The sequence below is a fragment of the Ambystoma mexicanum genome, chromosome 2p, assembly GCF_040938575.1.
Source record: "Ambystoma mexicanum isolate Mex_15411 chromosome 2p, UKY_AmexF1_1, whole genome shotgun sequence".
In the NCBI taxonomy this organism is placed as follows: Eukaryota; Metazoa; Chordata; class Amphibia; order Caudata; family Ambystomatidae; genus Ambystoma; species Ambystoma mexicanum.
Genome location: NC_090923.1, coordinates 657,602,435 through 657,615,209, shown reverse-complemented (window position 1 = coordinate 657,615,209; position 12,775 = coordinate 657,602,435). Strand labels below are relative to the sequence as shown.

The following is a 12,775-nucleotide window of genomic DNA, read 5'->3' as shown; positions in this document are numbered from 1 at the left end:
TGCCGTCACAACATAAGCAAATCGAGATGAGAGACACACTATTAAACATTGATGTACATTCTAAATTTGAAATCGGGAGCGGGGGCGCTGGCTTTGGAAGGAACGAGGATAAGTGACTAGAGCATCTAAAAATGTAAGCTGGAAGGGCTTTTTTAAAGGTATAAGTTTCACGGAATGTTTTGGATTGACAAGTAATTCAAGATCGTCTCACTATGAATAGCTGTCCCCTGGAAGTTGGCAATTTAGCAGCCAAATAATATAGCTGATTGTAATTGTAAATTTGTAAAGTGCTTGTACACAAGTGAAATGCTTCAAAGGATGACATTTTAGATGATTTAAGCATTTCGAAAACCAATCAGGGAGGCAGATGGATCAACATGATCATGCCTCGGGAGGATAGCTCAGGGGCAACGTGCTCGCCTTGGAAGCAAGAGGACACGGAGCACCATAGGTTCGATCCCCAGGTCCGTGCTTAGAAACCTCTGGGTATTAAGCGTGTTATAAATAACCTATCATATCATATCATATCATATAATGGGGGGGGGCCTCTTTTACCCCAACCAAATATCCATAGTAGACCTGAAATCGAAAGGCAGGTGGTGCTCGGGGATGATGGATTGGACACAAGGCCCTAGTATCTATATACATAGGTCACTATGTTGAGAGTGCCATCCCCACGCTCAGTGATACCACCCTGTCCCTGAGGGACAGCTGCGCAGAGAGCCCCTGCTGTCACTGATTTCACCCTGCCTAGATTGTGGCCTTACTGTCACTGTCATCACCCTGTCCAGCGTGTACCCCCCCAGATATTGATATGATCCTTGACCTTAGTGTGTCTAAGAAAGTCATTGATGTGATTCATCCCAGAATATGCACTTACAATCACTAATATCAGCCTGACTAGTGCCAGCCACTGCAGTTATTGACATAACCCTATGAAATCTGAACCCGAATTCTCTGCCATCACTGTTCGTAGTGTGACCCTACACTCTATGATATCAACCTGCACTGAGTGCACACCTACAGTGTGCCCCTGAAATTTCACAACGCAACGTACGAAGAGTATAATCCTACAGTCCCCGACCCCATCCTGCCCAAAGTGCACCCCCACAGCCACATATATCATATTGTCCTAAGTTCCTGATAAAGGATACATTTCCTAATAAAGGACTGCCATCAGTGAGTCCTGTAGAGTCCTGCATGAATCTAGGTATCCACTCCGTCCCGCTGACTTTTCCCCTCCCCACTATGTGACATATATTTGTGCGACATGTGAGATAGCAATATTCTTATCACAGTTAACTTTTCGGGTAATACTTTCTCTTCTGCTCTTTCCTCTGTTATGTCATCCCGTTTCAGGACTTCCTTAATGTGTCTTTGCAGTAGCCCTTCAACCATCAAAAGATCCTGACGGACCAACCATCAGAAGATCCTGACGGACCCTGCTGACACTAAACACGGCGTCCGTCTGTGCCACATGCATTCAGAAGTTTCATATCCAGGACAAAAAGGAGAATGGGCGTTTCCTCTGCATGAAGAACTAGATGCAGGTGCTGGGGGCTGACAGCTGTCCGCAGCACTAGGCCAAGCCCCTGAAGGCCAGAGCCAGCTCCATGGTGTTTGTGTATAGACTCAAGAAAGGATCATTGAAATGATCCATGCAATAAATTGCACAAGAATAATGGGCCCAGCACCGTACACCTGCTGCCAGATACTGGATCTATTGGTGATGAACTAAACCATCGTTAGGCAACGGCACCACTGTGAATCTCTGCTACAGCACCAACAAGCCTCAACATCTGGGCACCTGAACCATTAGCAGGTAACTATACCACAAGCAGTACCATCAACAAACAGCCAGAAAACAGCAGAACACTTTATCATCATCAGAGAGCTGCAGCATCAGGCGGCCGTGTCATGGGTAGACAGCTGCACCATCAGCAGGAGGCAGAACCAACACAAATAAATGTTATTATCAGTAGACATTGACCATCATATCATCATCATCATCATCATAGGTGAACCGTAATTATAGAGCCATTTGTAGATCAGAAGCTGTCTGCACCATTGGTCACAGAAAGCCATTCAGAATTGCGAGAATTGCAACATAATTGTCAATAATGTCATTGTTGATGTTGAAAACCTTAAATTTGAAGTCCTTAGAAAGGATAGGTCTTGTAGTATCTTTACACAAGGCAATGAAAGGCAGGGATGCTCATTCTCCTGGTGCAGTAGGATCCCATATAAATAGCCCACCTTCTCCATCCGCGGGTGGGGTTTTCTTCACAAGGATCTGCACCAGAAATGTGGGGGTTTAGGATCATGCCAGAAAAATACTCAATCATGACAGTTCCACTGTAAGCAGAATTGTCATGACTGACTGGTGTGTGGTTTTGGCATTGGAAAATATATCGCTGCCAGGATCCTGGTGACAGAAAAATTGGCATGTGCAGAAATACAAAGAAGGTGTGCTTTAGTTGGAGTCACACAGAATATTTAGGGCCTCGTTAAGAGTTTGAAGTTAATGGTAACATGGCCTATTATCCAAAAAACACCCTATCACCTCCTTTTCCATGTAATGCATACATGGGTCTGGATTTACCTGTGTGTGAATTAAAAAGGTACAGTAGTGGTAGGACCACTGCTGGACATTTGATCAATTTATCTTATCAATGTGAGGGTTGGACTAGATTTTAAAAAATGCAGTAAGTGGAATTTCTGGAATATCAATACCACCAGAGATCTTCCAACAGTACTACTGCTGTTACCACTGTGATAGCGGTAAACTCTGAATTAAAAGGATTTTAACACCAGTGGTAAAAGTAATTACCCCTGGTGGTACAACATCCACCCAGTATGTGATGAGGCCCTCAGCTGTGTGTTATCACTTGTTCAGGCTCAACTCCAAATTCCAGGGTGGGATTCTCTTCACTTAACAGGACTTCATTTTCACTTTCGGGGATACAGAAGGCTGAAAGACCCCTCACTGCGAAGTGATGGCCAGGGATTCATGGGTCTTGTCCTAGAAGCAAGGCTGATCTTCCAAACCAGTTCATTATTTTTTACTTCTATGCAAAATGTACGCTCTCCAGGGAAATGCTATTTAAATTCTTCTTGGAGATGCCATCTTTAATACATGTGATGTTTGAGAAACTGCTGTGAATCATTTTTCATTTCAGGTGCAAATTTCAAATCCTTAATGCATATTTTGAAATTCATATTTTATTTGAGGTCTCTTTTTTTATTTAATAATGTATTCATTTTATATAACATATGAAAAAAGTGAATCTGTTTAGAAAAAATATATTCGCAATTACAGTTCCAGATCCGTTTCATGAGAAAATAAAAACAATTGCATACACAAGTGCCCTTTCAAAATCTTCTTGTACCTTTTGTATCAACCATGTATAAAATGCATCATAGAAACAATAAATTATACAAAATAAAGTAGGGGGAACAAAAACGACAAGAAGACCCCACAATACTAAAACCATGCATACTTTAATGGAAGCACCTGGGCAAAACTGCCTTCTGCTAAGAGACGGGGTATGCCTAAAGGCCAGGAATTGGTGATGGTGGTAGTATGAGGACCACGGTTTGACCAGGCCTCTAAACCCCAAGAGGACTTGTCACTCGGAGCAACCATCACTGTTGGTAGCATCAGCAGGGTTGTCCTTCTGTGACATAGGTTAAGATTAGCACTAACGATTAAGTGGCTTGCGTGATACAGCACGAGGGCATAGCTCTTAATCATGTTGTAAAAAATCTTGGGATTAGGGAAACAGTATACCAAAAATGTCTCTTACCTCTGTGTTTCCGGGGGTGGGATAATTTACATCGGAATTGGGAAGGTGGCTCTCTGTTGAAAAGAGATGCAGTCTTCAAAAAGGCATGGCTTTACATGTTAACCAAGTTTAACTTTATGCATTGCCCAAAATATACATTGCACACTTTTTGTCTATGCCATTGAAATGTGTGCACTTCTGTGGTACACACTTTAGGCCTCATTGCCAGTCAAGTACAGGGGAAGGTTTGCCCATCTCTGCGGAGGTGAATAGCTTCAAAACCTAAATGACACTCAATGTGTAAACTTTGTATGTCTATCCCAGTGAATAGTGACTACATGCCCCCAATGACAGATTGAGAAACAAAGGGCAAACTGCAGGAAGAAGTTGTAGATTGGAAGGCAGGTGAACTTTCACATTGTCATTGCCCTGCAAGCAGGGAAGTCATTTCATCAAAATGCCAGGGATAGCCGAAGTGACATCACACGACCCTTGGCCTATGGTGACATCACATGTAATTTGACTCCAGCAGGAAGTGACATCACGGGAAACGACGGAACACGACATTTCACCCCATGGCAAAACAGGAAGTGGCATCACATAGCATTGTCCCTAAGTACACTACGAAAAATATTGTTACAATATCACTGTAATGTAATATACATTTCATACAAGAATGGATCACCATATGTATCGTTAATAACAGTGTGTATAGGCCCACATTACCAAATTACTGTGAATGCAAGCAGACGTCCAAGGCCAAATGATAATGATGTGTTATTATATAGCAATTACGTTTAATATAGAATAAATATACATAGAATGTCACCCAACCTATGTTGGTATTCATGTATCAACCTCAGAAGGATGAAAGGCTGAGTTGGCCTTGCCGGGATTCTAACCTTCAACCTGCAGATCACACATACGCACATTGCAGCGGCGAGCGCTCAACCCACTGAGCTATCTTCCCGGCTATTGCTATCTTATCGGCTACAGTAAATTGAGCAGTTAAATGTCTGAATGTTCTTAAAGTCAGGAAGCAAATTACACTCTGTAGTGGACACCATTTAACTAGTAACTGAGATTTAACAGCGGGCCAGTTCATTTGTAGGTCTGGTGCAAAGTTGGCCACATGACAAGCCTGCGTGGGTCTACTTTTGAGGCTTCAGAGGTTGGCAAAATACATACTATTGGGAGCGTTCATAACTGTGTATTAAAGAATTTAGAGTAGTGCAGGGAATGCAGCGCACTCACATGGTAAGCCGAACTATGGGCACTCGCTACCTCCTACATGCAAACAAACATCCTGAACAGCATGCCATGGAGATAGGAAAGATAGACACATTACAACAAAGCATTCATTGTGGCACAATTAAATCAAGGGCCACTTTATGTGCTGTGGTGAAACATTTGTACACTGTACATAAGCTTTTAGGCACAAGGATGTTGGCAAGTGACCGAGGACACCGAGATGGAATTTCTTGTGATCAACGTAACAGAGACAATGGCAGAAAAAAACAGGCTATAACTGCAACTTGCGAAAAGCAAAATGCATAGTCCGAAATGGATGCTTATTGTACTCTGAATGCTTTTTGGAAGTTTTTGTCTGCATTGTGAATCTGAGGTGTTTAAGAACAGACTAAATCAGTGACTCACCACAGAAGTCTTACGGAAATAAACCTTTAATCAGTCTCGCAATTATTGTACAGAATTCCAGAAAGAGAAATGATTTGTTATTCCTATTCTTTCTTATTTAAGGTCACTGCTCAAAGTGCTACACCTCTGGAACCCCCTTTTTTATTTTAAAGAGGCCTGGAAGCGAAAGCCAGCCAATCCAGAAAACATAGAGCCACATGGCACTGACCATAGCCCATGAGCTACAATTTGTCAAATAACATTTATTTTTAGGGGTAGCAAGGGAGACCACAGCGGTTGCAAGGGAGAGCTCAGGGGTCTCAGCTGCGACCCCTGGTGACCTCCAAATGACGGCAAGGAGCAGGGAAGACAGAAGCAAGTGAGGGTCTGTGGGGATGAGACGGGTGAAAAGTCATGGGGACAAGATACACTCCCCTTCCACATAGGAAGGGAAGTGGATAGATGGTGTGCTTCAGTAGTCTGGGTCCTCCACAAGGGAAGAACAAGGAGCGGAACAACAGGCAGCAGCAGCTCAACAGCTAGAGCAACTCATTTCCAAAGAATATTAGGAAAAATAATGCACTTATTTATTTGTTTGTTACGTGCCGACAGCCCGACAGACATCAGGGCACGACACAGACACACAAAACATAAAGCATAGGACAACCTAGGAGGAGGCAAGCGCTGATAGTCTAGTCAAACAGCATTGTTTTAATGTGTCTTTTTTACCAAAGGGCAGTAGGTTCTTTTCCTGATGTAGCGCCAGTGGTAGTGAGTTCCAGGCAGAAGCTGCCAGGAAAGGGAAGGATCTTCCTTTACCTCTGACTCGGTTTGTCTTTCATTATTATAATTGGTTATTTATAATGCGCTTTATACCCAGAGGTTTCTAAGCGCGGACCCAGGGATTGAACCTGTGTTGCTCCAGCTCCTCTTGCTTCCAAGGCTTGCCCCTGAGCTATCCTCCACAGACTTTGGCTGATTTGTAAGGCTTTCAAAAGCAGACATGCATTAACAGTCAAGAAAGTGCAAAATAAGAAAAGGGAATTAAAGGAGCATGAAATGTATAGGGAGGGTCATATGGACCTGACTTTAGAAGATGAATGTACTTGCTCATTAAGCAGTTCTTGTGTATGCTGATGCGACTTGTGGTTTCCGCCTAGCAAAATGTATAAATGTGTCAGTCCTCTAACTATATGAGTCATAGGAAATTGCTTCGTTATGTCAGCAACAAAGCTAAATGCTGGCGTAACTTCGTGCACGGATGTCTATGTGCTTCATGTTATACGTATCTACGTTGTGATGTCAGTCATGATGTCATCAGCGTTTTTCTGAGTTTGTGGTCAGTCGACTTGCTTGATTGATGCAGCTGTATTTCTTCAATACTGTCATCCGGGTATGGTCTGAATGGTTGTCTGAGTGAGTAGTGCTTCTCACACCAGCGATGCATCAATGATGGGGAGGAAGGGTCCAGAAGCGATGTACACCTCACGTTTCTCTGTCGCTGGGATGCGAGCGGGATGGGTGTAACAAGGGCCATGATTCTGTCTCCCTCTTCAGGGTCAAGAGTGAAATTCAAGTGGCAAATTTGTATGTTATCCATGCATGGCATGCTATGGCAGTGGTGCGTAGGGGTCATTGCGGCACATCGCTTATCTTTATGTGCTGGCTATCAATGTAAAAATTGATTATCTAAGATCCCCCTGTCTCTTCCTTTAGGGTGTTTTATCCTTTTTCTGCAGGGATCTGTGTCCAACATGCATTCTCTGCCATCCAGAGTATGTCACATCAGGAGCAATCTGCATAACCGTTAATACTTCCTCTCATGTGTACAAGGACATGGGCCTGCAGCAATAGTTGGAACTGGAAATGACTGTCCCATGAGAAGCAAAGACGTTGTCAAATTTAGATGGTTGCATTGCCTTTCTATGAGCTGTGTGAATGTTGAGCTTGGGGGATTGTCAACCATTGGCAAATGACCTTCCTGCCTGCAGAGGTGTGCTGAGAGACAGTTGTGCGGATGTGTGTGAGTGAGAATTTTTGCACATGTCTATTCAAGTGTGTGGGCAAGTGTGCTTCTGTATGTGCGTGTATGTACATGCTCGTGTATGTGTGTATCTGCATGCATGTGTATGCATGTGCTTATTTATTTGTGTGTGTGGGGGATGGGGACAGCCATGATGATGACATGTTTACAATGGTATTCCAGCCATATATTAGGCATTCATTGCATGAAAAGATATGTGTATGGCAATTCTGGTATATATTGGAAACTGGTTGCATGACAAGAGGTTTGCAGGGCAATCCTGCCATATATTTGACACTAGCTGTTTGAAAACCTGTTACAGATGACAGTGTTGCTGTGTTCACTGTTTTATTTTTACAGTTACCTTACTGACATATATTGGACACAACCAGCTTGAAAACATTCTTACAGTGGCAATACTAGAATATAGTGGGTACAACCAGAATGAAACAAAATGTGCCTTGGCACTACTGGCACATGTTGGGTACAGCCATAAAGAAAGTGCCTTCACAGTGGCAATACTGGCAACTATTAGGAAAGGTTAGCATGCTCATTTATGTTTACAGTGGCATTCTACCAATTATTGGGCACTGACAACATGAAGATGTGCTTTTAAAGTGGAATGCTGATATATACTATGCAGAAGCAGTATGACAATGTTTTGTATTTCAAATAAGGGCATATGTTGGAGACTGACAGCATGAACATGCATTTTACCATTCAATGCTGGCACATATTGTTGAGACAGATCTCAAGGTATTTCAAAGTTAACATGGAAATGTGCTGCAGAATGCATTTGTGCATTGTTGGTAACCTGGTACCTATTGGAGATTTAATTGTGAGCTGAATGGAGTTTTTTACCAACATTTTTGAAATATGTACCGTAAAGTGTACCATTTTACCCAATTATTTTAAAAATGCATTATTGATCAACGGGTTTAAAGCCCAGTGTTGAGTAATCTCCTGCTCAACCTCAATTCCTTTCATGAAGCTGGCAGGGCCAGAATGCAGCGCTTCAGTGATTGAGCTCCAGAATCCCCGGAATGCAGCGCTTCAGTGATTGAGCACCAGATCCGCCAGAATGTGGCATTTCAGTGATTGAGCTCCAGATCCTGCAGAGGGGCCGAATTATGGTAATTCAGAGTACCTGCAAGGCGGCCATTATTTGCACTGCAAGAGAGCGTGTGTATTTCTTTTAATGCCATGTACTCTTGCTGCATAGAAATCCTGCTCGCCACTTTGTGCTTTGTATTCCGTAGATCACGCTGCACCCCCATTCCCTGGAAGCTCGATCCTTCATCCTGGCCCGGACTCACAATTCTATGACCTCAGCCACTCCACCTTCTCCCACTGGTGTTTCATTTAGGCAGGAGGGGCCGTACTTACTTGCTGTTCATTTTCTCCAGCAGCTCTGCCTTACTGGTGGCCATGTTTCTCTCACCTTCCATCAGCAGCGGGCTGGCAAGGGGGGCAAATGTCAATTGCCCTCCTAGGCTGGCTGGATAATTGCCCCATGGGCCAGTGCTCCAAAATGTACAACCAATCATTGAAAAAGACGAAATTCTTCAGAATCTCGCCTGCCACAAAGGAACCAAGAGCTGCATATCCTGCTCATATTCTTTGTAAATAGGGTGAGGCATTTGTCTTGATTTCTGCAATGTTGTAGATGTGCCTGGGCCTCCACGGTGAATCAGAGGGAGAGGACCAAGTGGCATTGTTGCATTTAAATAACGGATTATGTGACCCTGGATGGTAATGTTGGCGTCACTGCTCCCCATACACCATAGGTCTGTTACAATCCACGGCAGGTTATCAGGACTCCTACTTTCCAATGAAGTAGGGTACATATATTATTAGTGTGTGTCCTCGGTTTGATTCTGTACGAATGCTTCCCCTATGCTTTGGTGAATTTCTTAATCACCAGTTTGTTCATACAAAAAGAGGTTAATAGCACCCTGACTAGCATCCATGTATGGGTGCTACTTATATAGTGGTAATGGCGGAGTCGTGAGCTGAGTCAGTCTACGGCAGTCAGCCACGACTTTTTCTCTTGTGAGGAGCTGCAGCAACGTGTTTTTTTTTTTTTTTTCCACTTGCATCGCCGGCTGGAGCCGTAGTGCACTGTGCCTGTGCCTTTAACATCGGCCACTAACAACTTGGAGGCGGACCCTATTTAGCCTCGATTCCGGCGCGGAGCGCGCGCGGAGTCGTGAGCTGAGTCAGTCTACGGCAGTCAACGGCTGGTCTCGGCAGTGCGGATCCAGTTCTTCATGACGGCGCACTCCGGTATAGGTGACCAAACGGGCTCTGGCCCGCTGACCCGACGTAAAACTATCCAACAACGCCGTATGCAGAACCCTTGGACAGCGTTAAAAAGCGACTCGAGATTAGAGCCAATAAAGGTAAGCTCTTTGCACCACAAACGTGCACCTAAAAATCCGTCTGAGCTTAGACCCCTCAATTCTTTGCGAACTGACCATATTATTTACGATGACATGACTATTGTCAATCCTCTGTCCGCACCGATGACAATGCACTCACATGAGCAGCACACTGAGATCTCCACTGAATCTTTCACCGAAATGTGTGCACTAACTACCCCTGATAAAAAGGGAGACACCGTGCTTCTGCAAAATCCACCATCTTCACCCGAGACCGTGACAACTGAGATAACATCTCTTGATCTGCCGATGGTAAGACTAGATGATTCTGAAGCCAATGTAGCTAATACTGACACGTCTGGTGGAGTCTCTGCATGTGCCTTGCACGTGGCTACTACCAGAGAAGTCAGCGAAGCAGAAACTGTGGCCTTATTCTCAGACGATGGAATCAACGTGGAAAATTCCATCAGCTCTCCACAACGATCGTTACTAACACTACTTGATCTTCCTCCCCTAAATCGAAGCATAGACTCACCAACCTCTGTCAAACCATCTTACTTGGACAAAGAAGAGGAGTTCTTTACACCTTTTGACTTAACAGATGCTGAGCTCATGGAAGCCTCACAAGACAATGAGGATCTTGCCTTAACAAGTAATCTTGAAGCCAAAAATTCTACTGCATCGATTCCAATTGCAACCGCAACTATTGAACATGACGAAACCACCTTGGCCGTGAGCTCCTCAGTACCAAATATGAAGAACATCAAAGCCCAAAGAGCGGTCAATCGTCGAGCTGTCGACATCTTCGACAAGACTCCCACACGCTCTGTTTTTGCTTACACAAAACTCAATTCCTTCAATGAAAACGACACCATACCGTTAAAGAGGTCCTCCCTCAGTGCTCAAACGGAGCAACGAGGTCAAAGAATTAATACCGATCGGTCCCACAAGAAAAACAGCGTTGCACAAAACTTAGCAAGGATATCTTACACCAGCGACCTGATGCGACAAGCACCGCATCCTGGGCATTTGATGCATCCCAAATCCGTGACTGACGATAAATCTAATCACGCGCCATGGCACACGACGCACAATGCCCAATCACACCATCAAACTACACCTTTCGTGTATCCAACAAAAAAGAAGAATTTGTCCTCAAACACTCAACCTGCCTCAAAAGAAGTACTCGCGAATGTAACTGGCGATGCTGTATTAACACCAGATTCTCATTTAGACTCTATGAATAGTAACCAGTCTAATTCAGGAGATCAGACTGGAGCGGGTTCTAAACCGAGTCTTTCATCAGCAGCAGCAATGCAGATCTACAACAATGTATTAGCTGCATCATCCACAGCACTCTTGCCTTTTCTAAAAATGTATGAATCCTTGCTTGATGCATATAAGGACCAGTCCACTCTTATTATTTCACTAAAGGAAAAGATGGACAGCTTTGAGACTGTAACAAACTTTTTACAGGACCAGTTGACTCAGGAAGCCGAAAGGACAACACGTTGGCAAGAACGCTTAAGCGATCTTGCTGCTCGACATCATTGCCAAAATGACTCCCTGTCTGACGGCCTTCTTGAGGCGGTGAAATGGATGCGACACTTCTCAACCGAAATCTGCTCCAAAACTGAGTACCAAACCACAGACTCAACGTCCATGCGAAACCCTGAATTCCAAAGAATCCTAACGCAAGACGCTTCCACGCAGGCTGCAACAAAGGCAATAACCCAGTCAACAGAAGGTCAAACCTTAACTGCAATCGAAAAGACATCCAACTCATCGATCGCTGTTCCACAGCAAGCTCCCGTGACTAGTTTAAACAAACCTCTTTTAATTCAAGAGGCCTCCGATTGTGACCATTTAAAAAATTTCCTAACCAATGGCCGTTTATCTCAGCCCCCGGCGACGAAGACCACGGCCTCTTTTGGCATCTTTCAGGGCCCTTCAAAACAAACAGAAGCAAAAGTCTTTAACGCTGTAAACCATAACAAACGTTCTGTTCGGAACTCACGCTCGCCAATATCAAGACAAGGAGCCAAGAAATGTACATCATCCCAGAACTCTCGAAACCTGATTAGAAACTTACCGAAGGGCCCCACCCCCGGATTATTTAATCACGCCAAAGTAGTTAACCAAAACGACTCAAACATTGGGAAAAACCAAACAAAACAGGCAAAGGAGCTTGATTCCCCAAAAGCCCATCCAAATAAACGTCAAAGAGTTGACTCTGACTCAGTAATTGTCCCAAATAATCTTTCCAGCTCTACAATTGATATTTGCGACCTATCTACATACTCTGAGGACTTGCCAATCGTCCATCAAAACTCTGGACTGGACACAGCTCAAGAAGCTTTACAATCGGCTCGCTTACCGTCGACAACGTATGATCTTAATCGATCCATGAATACTGACAAAAATCCAACGAGGAAAAGGCCAAATAAGGAACAAAAGTTTTCCCATTTGAACCCAAAACACACAACTTCGCATGGGAATAGATCAGTTCATTATCATTCTCAGGCATCTACTTCATTAGGTTCTAGTGTCGGCTCAACATCCTACAAACTTAGATTGCAAAATCTTCATCACGACGATCACGACTTGAACATGAATAGGAAGAACGTGATGAAACTATTCACTTGCATTCCGTCACTACGAATGATAGTGTCAGCTGATATAAGAATTGTGGAATATGCAACGGAACGACGTTGTGATCAAGTGCTCCTGCACATTCCATCCGCCTTAGTAAGGAACACTATTCTGCAAGCTGCAAACGAATTACTGAGCTATGGCTTTGACATATCAATCGAACCGCAAAATTTGGGCACAAGCAATCGGAAATCCAGTCCGGAGCACTCCGTTCCCAGATATCGTGAACAAAGACACGTGGAGTACAGACAGAAATCACCACGAGTTGAATTTCAAAGATCTGGGACGAATCGGACCCC

At 43.9% G+C, this 12,775-nt stretch overlaps 1 protein-coding gene across 2 annotated transcripts in view; it reads left to right on the top strand.

Moving 5' to 3' along the window:
- RINL (Ras and Rab interactor like) overlaps positions 1–3,364 on the top strand; it is a 219,398-nt gene extending 216,034 nt beyond the window's left edge. Inside the window, exon 7 of one of the 2 annotated variants that reach the window (XM_069644213.1) lies at positions 1,384–3,364. In XM_069644213.1, coding sequence (XP_069500314.1) covers positions 1,384–1,386 — 3 coding nt within the window. In that variant the 3' untranslated portion in view covers positions 1,387–3,364. Of the gene's footprint in view, positions 1–1,359 lie in introns of both variants that reach the window. The other variant, XM_069644212.1, reaches the window with a different exon arrangement.
- The last annotated feature ends 9,411 nt before the right edge of the window (positions 3,365–12,775 follow it).